Source organism: Podarcis erhardii (assembly GCF_964252035.2).
Source record: "Podarcis erhardii genome assembly, chromosome: 2".
Classification (NCBI taxonomy): domain Eukaryota; kingdom Metazoa; phylum Chordata; class Lepidosauria; order Squamata; family Lacertidae; genus Podarcis; species Podarcis erhardii.
In genome coordinates, this window is record NC_138498.1 from 21521224 (window position 1) to 21540891 (window position 19668).

Sequence of the window (19668 nt, forward strand, 5' to 3'; positions counted from 1 at the left end):
TCACTAAGTTTAGGACTGCGCTGTAAAGAAGAACATGGGCACTACATAGCTTGGCGTCCAAAGACCGAGCTCCATTCACAAACTCAGTTTACATGAGCAAATCTAGTCCAACATCCTGTGTCCCACAGCACCAATCAGGTATTTCCAGGAACCCCCAAGCAGCACATGAAGGCAACCCTCTTCTCCTGCTGTTGCTCCTCAGGAACTGCCATTCATAATTCTAAACTGCCTCTAAACATGGAGGTTCTATTATTCATCGTGCATAATAGCCGTTTATGAATACGTTTATGAATTTGCCTAATCCCCTTTTAAAGCCATTCAGCCGTTTCACGTGGCAGTGAATTCCACAGGCTAGTAAGCACCTCTTTTCGTTTGTTCCAATCTATTGGGAATCAAAACCAACATGCCTAGCAGCCGGCATGCAAATAAATTAATTTAAAAAATCAGTGATTTTTTTTTAAAAAAAGATAAGGCAAGAGAAGAAGGGAAGTCATTGATATTTTAAGGATGTAAAAATGAGTAAATTGTAAAACAGAAAATATAAAAAGTGTCTGTATATATAATAATAATAATAATAATAATAATAATAATAATAATAATAATAATAATAATAATGAAGTTTTCGCGGCCCATTGCCATGGAAATGCGGTTTACGCGGTTTTGGGGCACACCAACCGACTGTTGTGCCTTTAACAAAGATGGCCGTCTCGGCTTCGCTTGGGCTTCTCGATGACAAACCGGAAGTGGTTTCGTGGACTCCTTCCTTTTCCCCCCCGGAAGTGATTCAGCTTTCTTTCGCGTCTCCGAGATGGACGTCGGAGAGAGGCAGGAGCCGTCGTAACTTTCGGGAATGGTGAGGCATTGTCGGGGCAACCTTTTCTAAAACCTCGGAGGCGGACCACCGTTAAGCTGGGGAAACATTTGCCACAGTCGGTTGAGGGCGAAAACGGCAGGGCTGAGGGTGGAAAGCGCATGCGCGACAGCGGACGAGGAGGGAGGGTGGCAGCGCTGCGCAGGCGCGCGACGCCTGCGTTTCTCCCCTCGCGTCGGGTTCGAGCGAGATTCAGGGCGAAACCCCTGGAAGCCTGCGCAGATTGAGTAGCTTCTGCCCGCGCTTCCCCACCCCCTCCCACCGATCGAAACCTTTCGTTGCCATACGCCCGGAATTTCCCGGACGCAGAACTCGGGAATCGCTCAGAAACGTCCAAGTTCTTCGAGATTTTGCAAAGCTCAACAACTTTTGTGTCTGGATTTTCACTTTTTGAAATATGGCAACCCTAGAATGATTTGATTAACTGTCCATGCCCTTGAGTGGAGCTTTGAATTTTTGTCTCCCCGGCTCAAATTTGTCACACTAGCTGCTACACCACAGAATAAGAGTTGGAAGGGACCACACGGGTCATCTAGTCCAACCTCCTGCAATGCAGGAATCTTTTGCCCAATGTGGGATTTGAACCACGACCCTGAGATTAAGAGCCCCGACTGAGCTGTCCCAGCTGTAAACAACACAACCCTTTTAAAACTCAAAAATGCGGTTGCCATATTTCAAAAAGTGAAAATCCAGACGCAAAAGTTGTTGAGTGCTTTTTTTAAAATGGAATTCTACAAAATCTACACTTCCGGCATGGGCTGCCATTTGTCCGGATTTTCCTGGAGATTTTAGTGATTTCGGCCTGGACACTGTTTCTGACGACCGTCTATGTCTGGGAAATTCCGGACGTATGGCAGCTCTATAAATGTTTGGGCATGCCATAAACTGAGTGGATGTGTAGCAACTACCGGCCACAGATAGACCCTTTAGGGCAGCAAAGAGTGGATGGTTGCTGTGCAGCTCCAGACGGCCTGGACTGAATCTAGTTCTCTGGTGCTAGTTCAGTTGCAGGAGCCCCCAGGCTCAGTTCCCAGTTAAAGGGGTCAGGCAGGGGATGATGTGAAAAGCCACATCGAAAAGAAAGTCCTGCTGGATCAGACCAAAGGCCTCCCTAGTCTCAACCTCTGGTTTGCCCCAACGGCCAGCCTGTTTTTAGAATTCTAGAAGGTGGTGCTGGGAGATGACTGCTCAGCCCCATAGCCTTTGCTCTTAGCTATGTGGCTGCTGGATTTTGCACCAGTTGAAGCTTCCAAGTCGTCTTCAAGGGCAGCCCCACATAGGTAAAGGTAAAGGGACCCCCGACCATTAGGTCCAGTCGTGACCGACTCTGGGGTTGCGGCGCTCATCTCGCTTTATTGGCCGACGGAGCCGGCGTACAGCTTCCGGGTCATGTGGCGAACCAGAGCAGCGCACGGAAACGCCGTTTACCTTCCCGCCAGAGCAGTACCTATTTATCTACTTGCACTTTGACATGCTTTCAAACTGCTAGGTGGGCAGGAGCAGGGACCGACCAATGGGAGCTCACCCCGTCGCGGGGATTCGAACCGCCGACCTTCTGATCGGCACGTCCTAGGCTCTGTGGTTTAACCCACAGCGCCACCCATGTCCCTTCAAAGGCAGCCCCACGTAGAGCATGTTGAATAACCATCCTTTTGTGTATCCTGAATGTTCCAGCATTCAGCTTCCTTGCATCGCCCCAAATGTTAGTACTGTATTAACATTGTGACAATAGATTTGTGGAAGCCATTGCCATGGAAGTCGTTCTCTGTCTAATAATAAAAAGAGTGGCTGAGGACATTTCCTTAGAAGCAAGTTTCTCGGATGGTACATTTCCAGGTAAATGTATTTAGGAATACAGTGGTACCTCGGGTTAAGAACTTAATTCGTTCTGGAGGTTCATTCTTAACCTGAAACTGTTCTTAACCTGAGGTACCACTTTAGCTAATGGGGCCTCCTGCTGCCACATTGTGATTTCTGTTCTCATCCTGAAGCAAAGTTCTTAACCCGAGGTACTATTTCTGGGTTAGCGGAGTCTGTAACCTGAAGCGTCTGTAGCCTGAAGTGTCTGTAACCCGAGGTACCACTGTACACAAACAAAGGGTTCTTGTGGAGCACAACCAAACTCGGTTGATTTCTGAATGCCTGGGGCTGCTGAATTATGGATGAATCAATAGACAAATCTGTGAATGAGGGCGGGGGGGGGGGGCTTATTGCTTATCCTCTACAGCATCCAGTATTCGCCACATGGTTAAAATTAGCCCAGCATGGTATTAAAACGGAGCAGTAGTGCAGCCAGTGATTTTGTTTCTTTTTCTGTCGCAGACGTGTTGTATTCCAGACTGATGGCGTCGGGCACAGCGAGCCGCTCTGAAGACGAAGAGTCTCTGGCAGGGCAAAAAAGGAGCTCCTCACAAGTGTCGGGTGCCATTCCAAAACGGCGCAGTTCTTCTAGGTACCATCTGGGTTCGTTTGGGGAGGCAATATTGGGCAGTGGTTTTCAACCTTGGGGTGCCTTGAATGATATTCAGGGCAATATTGGCCTCTGTCCCTCCCTCTCCCTCTTTCCTTCCCTCCCTCCCTCTGATGCCCTCTTGTGTCTCTGCCTCCCAAAGGCTTGCACAGCTGTTTGTTGCAGCAGCAGCCCTGGCTACTAGCTCCCTGGGCGAATAGTGCCTCTGGGACTGGCCAGGGAGTGCTGGTTGCCAGAAGCTGAGGTGGACTCAGAGTAAGCAAGCAAGGGAGCCCAGCCAGCCAGTCCTTGCTGTTGGGAATGGATGGACAAGTGGGAGCCTAGGCAAGTAGGCAGGCACCATGCTGGCCTTTCTTGCGCTTACAGTGTGCAATGCTTGCCTGGGAGCTGGGTGCCCAGCTCCAAAGGGGAGTCTTTCCACCATGCAGGACTGGCGGTGCCCGCTGCTGCAATTGCTGCCTCCCAATGTAAGGTGCTGGCCTCACATTCACCTTTGGCCAGTCTCCCTCAGGCCGCTAAGGCTGGTGGCATCCTCTTCCCAGGCCTGTGGGGCAGCGTGAGAAGGCACCTCTCTTTGGGGCAGAGTGGGTGGGTCAGAGATCAGGGACAGCAGCAACAGCTACCCAGAGGACTTCCAAGGAGAGGGGAGAGGAGAGAAGGCTGAGGGAACATTGCACAAGGGGGCATGTTTGAAAAAGGGTGAGAGGCTGCAGCTCTGCAGGCAAGGGGTGACGTTACTGGGCTCCTGAGCCCCACAGGGGTGCTGCAGAAAGAATGTAGTTGGTCAAGGGAGCCATGGATTCAGAAAGGTTGAAAACCTCTGAGCTAGGGAAAAGGAGGACACCTGGTGCCTGAGCTTGGAGACTGGAGCACCTGTGTAGAATAGAGATCATTGTGGGTTGGCTATGCCCCCCCCCCGAAATCCAGGTGCTAAAGAGTAGATAAATAGTCTGGCTCCTTTTTTGGCTAGGGGTTTCTACTGTTCTGAAGTTAACTGGGAAATTCACCTGTGGGGCCACAGCATAAAAGCCTAAAAGCTCTTTTAATTAGGAGGAGGAACCCAAAACAATGTGACTACAATCCTCTTCACATACGACTCACATGAAGGGGCAACATGGCTCTAAAGGAGCTGTGAATTTTACCCTATTCCTTAAGATAAGCAGCTTCTCCTGGCCCCGTATCTGTGGGTTTTTAAAAATAGTTGTTTTTATTAAAGTATTTTCATAGTTAACAAGGGTACATACAACGTCTTTGTTTTCAATTCATGAAGTCCTTTCTACAGGTCTGTTACGTTTGGTGTGAGACTCTGCTGTTATAGACATTGTGGGGTTGCGGGGGTGAGAAAGAAGTGGGCATGAGATTTTTCTTTTGCTTAGTGCATGTGCAGAGTTTTTTGTCTCAGCATCATGAGGATAGGTTCTTTTATCTGTTTGTTTGATTTTGTTGGCAGTGTGGGAGCTTGGAGAGCCTGTAGCATGATTGGGTGCATTTAGTTGCTTGCAGTGAGTTTTCTTTGTGACGGAGATGGGCTGTTGCGTCAAGTTAGCTATATCAATTTGTATTCTATAGGGGGCGGGGCGCTATGTTGTTTTGTTGAGATGTGTATGTGATAAAGGGGGGAACATACTGGGCTGAAGCGATCCTCTTTTGCTGGTCCCCGTGCTAATTTCAGTTTGTTGGTTAGCTTTTCTAGTCTGGCCCCGTGTCTGTTGAGGGATGGCTTCTGAAGTGGAGAGCCTGTTTCTAGTCGTGGACAGTTTAGAACTCTGACTTCCAAATCACACAGGGAGTTTCCACAGGTGGAAAAGGTTCTCTCCTCAAGTTATGCCTCAACATACGAGAAGCTAGGAGGAGCGGTGCTGACTGCAGCCCCTTTGTATTCATCTTATTCGCAAAGGGCTCATATAAATACAGTCATACCTTGGATTACAGACGCTTCAGGTTCTGTTTTTTCAGGTTATAGACCGCTGAAACCTGGAAGTACCGGAATGCGTTACTTCCGGGTTTCGGTGGTTGCACATGAGCAGAAGCACTAAATTGCGCTTTGCGCATGCACAGAAGCGCCGAATCACAACCCACGTGTGTGCAGACGCGACACTGCTGGTTGCGAACGTGCATCCAGCACGGATCACGTTCGCAACCCGAGCGTCCACTGTAACTGCAAGTGTGGTCCTGGTGGGTTCAGAACCAAATATGCCCCATTCAGAGTTGTAACCTGGCACCTTATTCATTTCCCCTTGCGGTCCAGGCTTTTACCATTTTTGTTTGATTTCTTACCTGCCCTACGCATAATACAATATTAAAGTCAGTTTAAAACAAATGCAGGCAAAGGAATGGATTGCTCCCTGCTGCAAGGCCCATTTCCACCTGGCCTAGGGGCTGGGGCCCAGACTCACCTCAAACAGCTAAAAAAGGCTCCTGGGAGGCCGGAGGGACATTGCTGGAACAACTCTTGGCTAAAATGTTTTATAACGGTTTAAACAGTTCTAATTTTTGTTCCTCTGTTTTGTTTTTGTTGGGTTGGGGTTGGTTAAATGTTTACTTGGGGTTGATGGTTATTTTAATTTGGGTATAACTGTAAACTTTTTTTATTATTATTACTAGTATTCTTATTGTTGTTACTACTACTACTGTAATAATTAGTATTATTAGTTTTTACTGATTTACTGGTTTATGGTCTGTAGAAGATATTCTGCTTTTTTTTTGTTTGATTAGGTTTTTATATATGCTGTAAGCCGCCCAGAGTGGGTGGGGAAATCCAGCCAGATGGGTGGGATATAAATGTTGTTGTTGCTGTTCTTCTTCTTCCTCTTCCTCTTCCTCTTCCCCTTCTTCACTGGTCTTGTAAACAAATTCCTTTAATTGGGGAAATTCCCCAGTCATTCTGAATCCCTTTGTGGACTTCAGCCTTCAGGAAGTTCCATTGACATCCCATATTCATATTGTTTGTAGCAGTGCTGATGAGGCCATTGGTGGAGGCAACTTGCTGCAATATAATACAGAATTTCCTCATTCTAGGTTCATCAAGCGGAAGAAGTTTGATGATGAACTGGTAGAGAGCAGCCTTGCCAAATCATCCAGCCGGGCCAAGGGTCCCAGTGGGGTGGAGCCAGGGCGCTGCTCTGGCAGTGAACCCTCTTCCAGTGAGAAGAAGAAGGTGAGTTGGGTTATATATACCTCCCTCGATAAGAGCCACCATAGCAGATCTGTGGCCACATTATTCAAATTTGATGCTTTTGAAACCCTTGCAAACGTTTTCATCTCATTGCTGTCCAGTGCTGTTGCGGGTGCCCCTTAAGTAACCTTGCGATGCAATTTGTCAGTGGCCACAGCTCTCTGCTACATTTTGGCTTTGTTGTGTTGCTGTGCCTGTTGTAGTCTGTATGCCAACCTCTGCTTCCTCCCCAGGTGTCCAAATCTGTCTCTGCACCTGTCACTCCAAGCCCAGCTCCAAACCCCAGCCTCACCAAGCGGATGAAGAAGAGCAAGCAGCCCTTGCAGGTCAACAAGGATTTGGGCCGCTGGAAACCCACTGATGATTTGTTGCTGATCAACGCTGTGCTTCAGGTAGTAGAACAGGGTTAAGACTTGCAGATAGATGCAGATATAGGGATGCCAGGCGATCTTAAAATCAAGATCCACAGTGGATCAGGAACAGTCTTTGATTTCAAGAAACTCGTAGTGACTGAAGTGAGGCTCCCAGGCAGTCTTCCATGTGCAGATGTTAAAATAATGACATCTGTAATGCCCTGAGCCCATTCTCTGTTGCCATATTGGCCTGGGTATGTACCTGGGGCCTTGTGTTCCCACATTTTCTGGTGAGCTGCTGCCAGGTCGTGTGGACAGTAGTGAGCTAGATGGACCATATAAGGCAGCTTCATATATATCAGCCTTTCTCAACCTGTGGGTCCCCAGATGTTGTTGGACCACAACTCCCATCACCCAGAGCTCAGGGATGATGGGAGTTGTAGTCCAACAACATCTGGGGATGCACAGGTTGAGAACTGCTGATATATATCCTCATGTGTTCTAATTCCATGTATTTTCAACATTGCTCAGTAATTACCTTTTAATTTTTTTTATTTTTTTATTGAATTTATATACTGCCCTTTTAAATCTCCATCTTACCCGAAAGGGTTCTTAATGAATCATTCCTCTAGGGCAGTCATGGCCAAACTCAGCCCTCCAGCTGTTTTGGGACTACACTTCCCATCATCCCTGACCCCTGGTCCTGTTAACTAGGGATGGTGGGAGTTGTAGTCCAAAAACGGCTGGAGAGCCGAGTGTGGCCATCACTGCTCTAGGGAATAGACAGGGTGAAACGGAACAATCGAGTGCCTTGTGACCCTCGACAGCCTCACTCCTGCCCCTTTTAAATTTATCCTAGTGGTTTGAAATATCTTAACTTGTAATGCCAGTAAAGGTATTTGTATTGTATTGTACTGCCGTACACCTGGAGGTCTCAGGGCGGTTCACAGAAAAGATCACAATATATAAAAACAAAATAAGAACAATAGCCCTCTTACTTCATCCTCCAGTGTGTTCTGTTTGAGCACAAAGCAGTTGAAGCCAATTTCTACCTTTTGCAAAATCGTCTGCTTGCCCTAGGCTGCAGCATGGTTGTCCACAGTGAGTTGGTCATCTCTGTGTGAGCGACTGTGATTCGTATGGGCAGGCTTCGCAGACATCTGTTACATGCAAGGAAGAGTTATTACAGTCATACCTCGGGTTACAGACGTTTCGGGTTGCGTACCGTGCCAAACCCGGAAGTAGCGGAACGGTTACTTCCGGGTTTCGGCGCATGTGCAGAAGCGCTAAATTGTGCTTTGTGCATGCGCAGAAGACCAAATCGCAACCCGCGCGTCGTGGGTTGGGAACACTGCGGGTTGCGAACATGCCTCCCACATGGATTACGTTCACAACCCAAGCGTCCACTGTATTCCCAAGAGTAATTTCTCTTTCTCTTCCTCTCTGAAGACCAATGACTTGACCTCTGTGCACCTGGGAGTGAAGTTCAGCTGCCGCTTTAATCTGCGGGAGATCCAGGAGAGATGGTACGCTCTGCTCTATGACCCCGTGATTTCCAAGTAAGTTTTCTCCTCCACGTTTCTCAGAGTGGGAGGCATGGGGATTGATCCTATTAAAGGGGTGTCTTGTCTCCCAAGAACAAAGTGCTTCCTTTTCTGTCTGACATCTATGGACCATCTCAATTTGAGGACTAGGACTAGATCAGCTTGTGATGGGAGGGAAGACAATCCGTTATACCAGTGGAGGAACATGGTTTTCACCTAGCTCCGAAAGTTTTCATAAATGCTCTTACAGTGGTGCCCCGCAAGACGAACGCCTCGCAAGACGGAAAACCCGCTAGACGAAAGGCGCTTCGCAAAACGAATTTCCCTATGGGCTTGCTTCGCAAGACGAAATGTCTTGCGAGTTCCTGCGGGTTTTTTCCCCTTTTTCCCCCCCTTTTCCTAAGCCGCTAAGCCGCTTATCAGCTGATCCACTGATAAGCCGCTTATCAGCTGATCCTCTAAAAGCCGCTAAACCGCTAATAGCGCTAATCCGCTAAGGTGTCAGTGGGCTTGCTTCGCAAGACGAAAAAACCGCTATACGAAGAGCCTCACGGAACGGATTAATTTCGTCTTGGGAGGCACCACTGTACTTGGAAGTAAATTCTTTTGAAATGAACAGGACTTGCCTTTGAAGTTTGTTTTCGGAATGGAAGGCTCTGTGTATGGGCAAGGAGGTTCCTGTACTGTCCTTCGTTCTTCGGCCCTACAGAGCAGGAGGAAGGATGCAATATTCTCGATTTAGTCCCCTTTAAAAATAAAATAAAGTCAGGCTTCTTGATGAGATGGCACTGCAAGATGGAATCTCAGCACTGTTTGTTTCCAAACAGCTGCTGAGAGCAGACCTGGTTTCACTGGGAAGCGTTTGTTCCCTGCTTCCTCAGTGCCTGAAAGTGAATTGCCCCTTTGGCATATCCAAACCTCACCTAAGAAGGCAATTTTGCTTGTGTTTCTGCGGTTAAGGCATTTATGAGGCTTATTGGAAGTTTTAAGAGTGTTTACCCCCAATAAAAGTGGATTTTGATTGCACAAATGAGACTCCCTATGGGTTCATCTTGGCATTTGTGAGGATAGAAAACCAACTACACATCCCTGTTTATGTTTTCCTTTCCTTTTTTAAGTTCTATATTTTCTTGGGTGAATGCCACTGGTTGCTGTTTGGTGTTGGGCGACTGATCCCTTTTTCTTCTCTTTTCCCCTTCCTCCACCAGGCTGTCTTGCCAGGCCATGCGGCAGCTGCATCCGGAAGCCATAGCCTCTATGCAGAGTAAAGTGCTTTTCAGCAAAGCGGAGGAGCAGCTACTAAGCAAAGTGGGATCGGTAAGCATCAAGAACGGGCTACTTAGCTGCAGCCCTGGTTACCTTAGAGCAGGGGTCAGCAAACATTTTCAGCAGGAGGCCAGTCCACTGTCCCTCAGGCCTTGTGGGGGGCCGGACTATATTGGGGGGGGGAATGAACAAATTCCTATGCCTCACAAATAACCCAGAGATGCATTTTAAATAAAAGCACACGTACTACTCATGTAAAAACAAGCTGATTCCCGCACTATCCGCAGGCCGGATTCAGAAGGCAATTGGGCCGGCTCCGGCCCCCGGGCCTTAGTTTGCCTACCCATGCCTTCAAGCAGCAGTTCTCAACTTGTGGGTCCCCAGATGTTGTTGGACTACAACTCCCATCATCCCTGAGCTCGGGCCTTGCTAGCTAGAGGTGATGGGAGTTGTAGTTCAACAACATCTGGGGACCCACAGGTTGAGAAAGGCTGCCTTAGAGGAAAGCAAGGCAGGATTCAGAGTAGCTCCTTTTCTCCCTGATGATTTTTGGTAGAGTTTTGCCGTGCCCTGTATAGCAAGTGGCTTGCTTGATATAACAGCCACCCTGGTATTTACAACCCTTTTCTTCTTTATGCGTGTAAATATTTCTCTGTGTGTGTGTGATTGTAATATCTTGTATACTAATAGCATGCTCCATTTCTAAGCGTTGTCCTTCTGTACCCAAAATGACACCACTTCCTCATGAAAAAGGGTTATCAACAGGTTTGGGGGAAACCCTGAGGTTTGCAGAAATGGTCGTAATCATTAGAAAAATGAGCCTGAAGAGAGGGAGATAACCAGAAACAAGGGTGCAGAATGCCCTGTCTCTGTAACTGGGGTGGGGGATGCGACAAAAAGACCAAGGGACAAGGATAATGGAACAGAGTTTCTCAAAGGGCATTCCCTGGGTAAGCTGGAAGCCTGAACAGAAACATTCCACACAGCAACAATTTCTTGAAGGCCTCCCTTGTATAATTTTGAGATGATTGAATAGCTACACACAGTTTGCGGCCTGTAAATTTTATTCCCATCTTTCTAGAAAACTTGACAGTCCCCCCCCCCCTCTAATTTTTATTAGATTTTCTGTTTTACAATTTTAAAGTACTCATTTTTACATCCTTAAAATATCAGTGACTTCCTTTCTTCTCTTTCCATTGTTCATTTTACGTATCATAAATTCCTGCATATTTTACAAAAACTATACCATTCAGTATTCCATTATTACATCCACCAAAATTTATTTACACTATTGAATTTATCTTAATGCTGCCAGCATTTTCAGCTGTACACAGTTATTTCCCATATATTCAATAAACGTTTTCCAATCTTCTCTAAACATATGTTCTCTTGTTCTATATGTTAAGTCTGCAAGCTGCGCGTATTCTTGAAGGTTGACTTTTAACTTGATGGGCTTAACTAGAAAATTCGTGGAAAATTAATGTGAGAAGCAGCCTTTGGTGGAGGTTCTTTTCTTCCTGCTTGAGCCTCCTTTCTCTTATTCCTAGACCAGTCAACCCACCCTGGACACCTTCCAGGACCTCCTGCACAAGCACCCCGAGGTTTTCTACCCTTCCCGCACTGCCAAGGTCCTGCAGACGCATTGGCAACTCATGAAGCAGTACTACCTCTTGGATGATCAAACAGGTATGGCCAGCTAATCTGTTGCCAGGTAAAGTTTGGAACTTGTGGCTTGTGCCAGGATTCTGAACCATCCTTTGCCCTCTCTGGTCTCTTCCAGTGCAGCCACTGCCCAAAGGGGACCAGGTGCTCAACTTCTCCGATGCCGAAGACATGATAGATGACAGCAAACTAAAGTAAGTGAAAAGGGTGTGGCTAAGGCCAGCTGTGTTCCCTCTCTTCATTAGAAACACTTCCATCAGTATTCCTGGCCTATGTTTGTCTGGCTTAGTGGCCGGAGAACCTTCGGTTTCAGCCTGGACATATGTTAGCCTAAGGGTTAGTTAAACTCGCATCCTGTCCACACTTCAATAGGAATCTATCTTCATTTTTTTATTTATAACGTGAACGCAATTTGAATAGCGGCAATTTGAATAGGTGACTGGGAGCAGCCACTGAGACCATATAACACCGGTCCTGAAACACCTACACTGGCTCCCAGTACATTTCCGAGCACAATTCAAAGTGTTCGTGCTGACCTTTATAACCTTAAACGGCCTCAGCCCAGTATACCTGAAGGAGCATATCCACTCCCATCCACTCCCATCGTTCAGCCCAGACTGGAGGTCCAGCTCCAAAGGCCTTCTGGCGGTTCCCTCACTGCAGGAAGTGAGGTTGCAGGGAATCAGGCAGAGGGCCTTCTCGGTAGTGGCACCCTCCCTGTGGAACGCCCTCATATCAGATGTCAAGGAAATAAACAACTATCTGACTTTTAGAATCTGAATCTGAAGAAGTGTTTATGTAACTCAGAACAAACTTAGTTGGTCTCTAAGGTGCTACTGGACAATTTTTTTTAAATATATTTTGAATTTTAGAAGACATCTGAAGGCAGTCCTGTATCAGGAAGTTTTTAATGTGTGATGTTTTAGTGTGTTTTTAATGTTCTGTTGGGAGCTGCCCAGAGTGGCTGGGGAAACCCAGCCAGATGGGCGGGGTATAAATTATTATTATAGCAAACAACTTGTTAATGCAGATGATCAGTTGGAGGGGGTTGGATCTGCCTGAGATTAAATTGCCGGCCCTTGAGGCTGCAACACAAAGTGACCAAGAAGAAGGCCAGAGAGAGGGGTTTTCCCCCTAAATGAGTTGGTCTAAACCGGATTAGGTAGATGTTCAATGTGGGAGCAATTAGTTGATGCATTCTAACTGATCCTAAGGCTTGATCAGAACAACACTGGGAAAACCAAAGCATTTCTAAATAGGGAGACTAGGGGGCAGTATAACATATAACATGGTGCCCAGTTGGCACGCATCATCCTTAAAGCTTAAAATCCAAAACAAGTCGCTGCTGTCATTGTCCAGACACTGTGTGTGACTTAATGCCTGTGACTTAATGCCTGAGGCCACCCATTTGAGAGAGCAGATGTGGGGCCTTTCAGACCTAGGGTAAAACTAGTTAATGAGTGGAGTCCATGGTGAGTTTTGTTTCTCCTCAGTTTTCATCCAGCAGTCTGGCTCCTGCTGTGCTGCAGTTTTGAGCATTACTGTGCTTCTCTCAACATGAACATGGTAGGGCCCTAATCCAGCGAACACAAGCTAGCGTTTTTTGAGAAAATATATATATTATCTGTGGCCCAGGCACTGGAGTTGTGATCAGTTACCAATTCAAGATCTAACATCTCCCCCTCCCTCTCCCTCTCCCTCTCCCTCCCTCCTCTCTTCTTTAGGGATGTCCGAGACGAGGTGTTGGAGCATGGTGAGTTGGGTGCTGTTTGTTGCAAGAGATGGAGCAAAAATAACACTCTTCAAATGACTCTGTCTCCATAAAACTCTGTGTGATTCTGGCTGGTGTATCCCTGTGAGCCAGTTCTTGGGCGAAACTGAAAAAAGACTGATCTGTAAAATCGGAATCACTTATAATATGTGTTAGAATCCTGATTGGGCAGCTATGGGCAGGTAGCAGGACTGAGCCTCACGTATTCTATATGTAAGGAAACCGCCCCTTTATTGTGGAGGCCAGCACTCTCAACATGGATTGGGAACGGATGCTTGCAGAGAGAGGAGCTAAGCTTTCTCCTCCCCCCGCCTCCTCAGTCTTGCCTTAATGGTCACAGGCCAGATCTACACTCGTGGTTTATAACGGTAAAAAACGCGTTAAAAACGCCAGAGGGCGCTGCAGTGCAGCGAGCCGCCAGCAAAGGGAAACTGCATTAAGCGTTATAGAACGTTAAATCTGAAAACGTTTAGAAGAACAATGTAGGTCCAACCCTAGACAGAAGCAAGCTTTACCTGCAGTGGAATAATTTATCCAGCCCCAAGACCACTTCTCTCTCTTTTTCTCTCTCCTGGCTTTTCATGATTATTTATTTAAAATTACTTTCGTTTTTCTTTCAAAAATCTGTTCCTCATGCTTGCGAATTTTCTCCACGCAGAACTGACAGTGGCAGACCGGAGACAGAAGCGTGAAATCCGGCAACTGGAGCAAGAGCTCCACAAGTGGCAGGTGCTGGTGGACAGCATAACAGGTGAGAGAAGAGCCACACAATGTCTCTTCTCGCGGGTGAGAAACCCCATCTCCTAGTGTTGCGGCACCTGTTCCCCCGGGACTTCCAGCTAATACTAGGCAAGCGTGTTTGTTTATTGCTTTTGACGTCTGCTAAGAGCAGCTTCGTGGAGGCAATCCTATCCAGACAACGTAATGCTATTATGTGCATTTGTTTTTGTTAAAGCTTTTTTGCCTCCATTTTCATAGTTTTATTTATATACTGCTTTATTCTAATAAACCTCAACACAGTTTACAATTTTGTATTCAATAATAATAATAATAATGATGATGATAATAATAATATTGCCTACTGTTTTTAAAGTCTGCTGTTACTGCTATTTTTGAGCGAATACTTCATAAAGGTTGATTTTTTTATTCAGTAATATATAAATTTTCATTGAATAAACATGGAACGCTCTCCCATCAGATGTCAAGGAAATAAACTTCTGTCTGACTTTTAGAAGATGTCTGAAAGCAGCCCTGTACAAGGGAGGGTTTTTTAGTGTTTGATATTTCATATTTTGTTGGAAGCTGTCCAGAGTGGCTGGCAAATAAACAACAACAATAACTACTATTACTATTAAATAAAGGGCTCCTTTGGTGAGAGCAACTAAGTGAAAGTCCTGGAGACACAACCCAGCTTTCCTTGCCCAGCATGCTTCGGTTACCACGGCCTTCCAGTGGCCATGTCTGTCTAATCCTTCCTTTTCTTTCTCCCAGGAATGAGTTCCCCTGATTTTGATAACCAAACATTGGCTGTGCTGCGTGGAAGAATGGTGCGTTATCTCATGCGCTCCCGGGAGGTAAGTCCAGTCTGTCGTTTGGCTGCTTAGATTGAGACAGTGCAGAGCTTTTTCAAGGTAGGATTGCATCAGAGAGAGCAAGTTGCATATAGTTCTGTCAATAATGGAGCCAACAGTAACAGAACAGAACATTGGTGTCTGGCACTAATTTTAAAACGTGGGTGGGTGGGTGGCACTGTGGTCTAAACCACTGAGCCTCTTGGGCTTGCCGATCAGAAGGTTGGGGGTTCGAATCCCTGCAACGGAGTGAGCTACTGTTGCTGTTAGTTTCTGTTTTGCTACTGAGCAGCTGCTTGGAGTCACAGAAAGGGGGAGGATGGTAGCAGAGGATGGTTTCGATACATCAACCTCTGCTGTCCCAGCTCCTACCAACCTAGCAGTTTGAAAGCTCGCCAGCACAAGTAGATAAATAGGTACCGCTGCGGTGGGAAGGTAAATGGTGTTTCTGTGCGCTCTGGTTTGTGTCACGGTTTTATGTTGCGCCTGAAGCAGTTTAGTCATGCTGGCCACATGACCTGGAAAGCTGTCTGTGGACAAACGCTGGCTCTCTCGGCCTGAAAATGAGATGAGCGCTGCAACCCCATAGTCGCCTTTGACTGGATTTAACCGTCCAGGGGTCCTTTACCTTTTACCAATATATATAAATTTGTAGCCTCTACATAATTCCCAAGTATATTTCTAAGCCAAAAATAATAGTTGTAGGGGTGTTTGTGTGTGTATTTACATTCAAGAGTTGGAGAACTCCTTTTCAAAAGTAAGAAGTATCTTCGGTATGATTCTGCTTCTAAGGTGCTCTATTTTCCTCTTCTGCTATGGTGCAACTTTATCTGTAATGTGGAATCTGGAATCTGCCTCCCAAGAGATTCCAGGCTTCTGCTAACAGCAGCTTCAATATCCATGTCAGAATGCAATGCTCAAATTCAGCCGGTTGAAGCCAAATAAGAAAACGCAGTGAGCCAGATTCACTTAATGAGGCGTGCCAGCAGAAGCCCACACAGGAACTAGCGCAATGGGGCTTCCACTGCTCACCCCTGAATTGGTTCTGAGGGGGTCAGGAGAACCCCCAAAACAGCACGCAAAGGGAGGAGAGAGGGGGTTGTTCTGTTTGGCAAGGAAGGTAAAATGCTTAAGTTAATGGAACGATTGCCATAGCCGTGTCGATTTGGCTAATTAATTTTGATGGCTGTGGATTGCAATTTCCTCTGAGCAAAATGCTGGTCCCCTTGACACACAATGAATGCTTCTGTTCGTTTCCTCTTCCAGATCACACTTGGCAGAGCCACCAAAGACAATCAGATTGATGTGGATCTAGCGCTCGAGGGGCCAGCCTGGAAAATATCCCGCAAGCAAGGTGCTTGAGATTGGGCTACTGCCTTTGAGTTGCTTGGGGAGAAGGGCTTTGTAGGACAAGGGGTGTGAAATTATGGTACGATGGAGAGGGAAGGCAGCCCTTTGAATGCCTGCATAGGGCTGATAAGTTACGCTTCCGTGTTTAATTTCTCTCCATGGTTCCTGATGTGAATGCCAGGTGATATCAAGGTGCCTTTGGGTGTTTTGCTGTGTCAGAAATTGCAGGCGAGGCAGTTGCTGTTCCTTGCCCTAAATCAGGAATTGGTAACTGAAGGCCACATGAGGACTTCCAAGACATTAGATGGAATTCTGTGGACTTTTTAACTATACCTGAAGGAGCGTCTCCACCCCCATCGTTCAGCCTGGACACTGAGGTCCAGCACTGAGGGCCTTCTGGCGGTTCCCTCACTGCGAGATGTGAGGTTGCAGGGAACCAGGCAGAGGGCCTTCTCGGTCGTGGCGCCCACCCTGTGGAATGCCCTCCCATCAGATGTCAAGGAAGTAAACAACTACAGTCATACCTTGGGTTACAGGCGCTTCAAGTTGCGCGTTTTCGGGTTGCGCACCGCACCGAACCCAGAAGTACCGGAACAGGTTACTTCCGAGTTTTGGCGCTCGCGCATGCACAGAACCACCAAATTGCAACCCGCGTGTGCGCAGACGCGGCGCTGTGGGTTGAGAACACTGCGGGTTGTGAATGTGCCTCCTGCACAGATCACGTTCACAACCCAAGTGTCCATTGTATCCAACTTATAGAAGACATCTGAAGGCATCCCTGTTTAGGGAAGTTTTTATGTTTGATCTTTTATTGTGTTTTTAATATTCTGTTGGGAGCCACCCAGAGTGGCTGGGGAAACCCAGCCAGATGGGTGGGGTATAAATAATAAATTATTATTCTAGCAAACAACTTGTAAATGCAGATGATCAGGTAGAAGGGGGTTGGATCTGCCTGAGATTAAATTGCTGGCCCTTGAGGCTGCAACACAAAGTGACTAATAATAATAAAAATTAATAATAATAATAATAATAATAATAATAATAATAATAATAATATTGGTGTTTAAAGAGGCCCAATTAGGAAAGTCCAAATTCAATGACATTTCCCAGTTTGCACGTTTTAAAATAGCCTTGGAAAAATTGACCTGAGCTGCTCACTTTTGAGAGCCAAAATTTCCAATAAGGATATTGCAGATTCAGGGTCTCTAACCTGCTACAAAACACACAGTTTCAATTACCTTTGACTTACGAGGCATTCTCTGCAAGCAGTTGTGGCCAATTTCCTTCCTTCTGCTTGGAAAGTCTAACTTCTCATCTCTCCATGGGCGCACACACAGGTGTCATCAAACTGAAGAACAATGGCGACTTTTTCCTGGCAAACGAAGGCCGGCGGCCCATTTATGTGGATGGGCGCCCAGTGCTTTGTGGCAGCAAATGGAAGCTCAGCAACAACTCAGTGGTGGAGGTGAGCTGTTGGAGGTGGGCAGGGCGGAGGGCTGTGCTGCTTTGTGGTGATAGGTTTCACAGTCTTCTTGGTTGATGGTTCCATAACAAGATGATGCCAGTATCCAGACCAGCTGAGCCCAGCCCTAAATCCATGGGATGCTAGACTCCTTTGCCTGCATCCAGCTGTTGTGAATTTTGATTCCGCACAGAACCAGCAAACATAATAAAATAAAAAGTGCTGGGGTGTGGTGTAGTTTCTTCAGCTGCTGGCAGCCAAGAGCCTGGTCTGGAAGGTAGACCACTTCCTTGAGGTTGGTTTATTACCTGTTCAGAGAGCCTCCAGTTTGGGAAGACATCGTTTCTTGCAGCAGCCAATTTGGCCTCTTAGTGAGGTGGGCTAGGCTATATAACACAGCTTTCCAAAGTGTGTGTTGTGGCACATCAGCGTGTCGGCTGCTAGAAAAACTGAATTACTTGGGTCATGAAATGATGTACGTCTATCACCAACACGACAAGTTTTGAAAGCTCTGCTGTAAAAGATGCAGCGCTTTCACTTCTTCCCTTCCACCCCCCACCGCACCCAGACTGACAGCCCTTCTCTTTCCCCCTAGATCGCAAGCTTGCGCTTTGTCTTCCTCATCAACCAAGACCTGATTGCGCTTATTAAGGCAGAGGCTGCCAAAATTGCCCAGCCCTGAGGCTTGGATCAAACCCAAGGCTCCATTGGACCTGTGTGTGGCTGCCCACCCCCCGCCCCGGACTCCTTTTGCCTGCAGGGACCACCATACTTAATGATGAAGATGCAGCTTCATGGAGCCGGCCCTCCCTTAGACTAGGACTGAAACTTCCTGGGGGCCTTTTCCTTTGCGGCTGAGGAGGAGGACGAGCTCTGCTTCATCTGTCAGCGGATCTATGTAAAAGAAAGGTATGAGCCAGGCCTTATACTAGCACCTTGTTTGGGTGTTCTTGGCTGTGTGGGGCATTTGCTGGCGAGGGCTGTGCGGCTGTTGCGCTCGATACTCTTTGGGACGGAGTGACGAAAACCACCATGGAGGATTAAGGGCCGTGGAGTAAGTGTCAAACGAGCTAATAAATAGTTGCAAATCTCACTACTCTGTGTTGTGCTGGTGGCCTGCTTCTTTGTACACAGCCATCTTTTCAGTTCTCGCCAAACAGATTCTCAAATTTGGGGCGGAGGGAGGAACATGTTTTTGAAGCAGTCATGCAATGATTGAGGTCTGTCAGTTGATACTATGGTCTCTTTACATTATTCTGCAGCAGTAGTGATTAATGTTTTGCCTTGCCTGTCTCTCTGCAGCGTAGTCTAATTTTCACAAAGTTATTAAAGGAAGAGTGGAATAGCTGGTTTGCCTAACTATGCTTGGTCACATAAGATTCTGAAGGGTACTGTGACAATTGTCAAGAATGATTTCTGTTTAAAAAGCAGTGGCGAAATCAGATCACGCCTAGTGTTTATAATGCAGGCTATAATTTTGCTACCTGCTGCTTTTACTGAAGTTTCCAGTGTGGAGTTTAGAGTTGGCTTTGGTCATGAGAGGAAACCCAGATTTGTATTCTCTGATGCTGCCAATCTTTTGGCAAACATCCTTTAGGTATCAGTTGTGCTAATTATGTTTTGTTGTTTTGTGTAGCTTTTGCAGACAGAATTAGGGGCTCTTCTTGAGATGTGTAAGATGTGGTTCTTTCAGTATTGTAGAAGAGTCGGTGCATGGTGTGAATGTCTTTTGAACTATGAGGGTTTAATATTAGACCTGGGCAGTGTCAGGTTTTCAGCATTGCAGTCTGGTGATAACACTGCAATGAGGCAGTTTCACCCTGGTACCAGGGATAATGAAGATTGTTCCCAACGCTGGGGGCAGAGACAGTTTCTCTCCCCAGCATGCAGAGTGAACAGGCTGCCTGCCCAGGTTTCTCGCCGGAGCTTCCTTGTGCTGCTCAGCTATGGGGTGCAAAGGCTCCTCCCCCCAGCTGAGTGAGCCCCGATGCCTCTCTGGCTCATGTGCAATGCATTGTGGCTCGCTCAGCTAGGGAGTGGGAACAGTTTAATGGAGCCCCCACTCTGGCTCGTATGTTGGGGGGCTTCTTTAAACTGCTCCACCTGAAGAGCATGTTGTGGCTGTCTGTGTGGAGCAGTTCAAAGACGACAAGGGAGGAACAAGCTGTATCGG

The 19668-nt window shown here is 46.8% G+C and overlaps 1 protein-coding gene across 1 annotated transcript; it reads left to right on the forward strand.

Moving 5' to 3' along the window:
• The first annotated feature begins 707 nt into the window (after positions 1-707).
• On the forward strand, positions 708-18588 carry MCRS1 (microspherule protein 1). The gene is made up of 14 exons (XM_081849813.1): positions 708-853; positions 3194-3323; positions 6360-6498; positions 6750-6908; positions 8319-8428; positions 9622-9730; positions 11227-11365; positions 11460-11535; positions 13066-13094; positions 13771-13863; positions 14604-14686; positions 15950-16037; positions 17371-17498; positions 18091-18588. The coding sequence occupies exons 2-14, from the start codon at positions 3214-3216 to the stop codon at positions 18175-18177; spliced, it is 1350 nt and encodes a 449-aa protein (XP_081705939.1). The 5' UTR covers positions 708-853; positions 3194-3213; the 3' UTR covers positions 18178-18588.
• The last annotated feature ends 1080 nt before the right edge of the window (positions 18589-19668 follow it).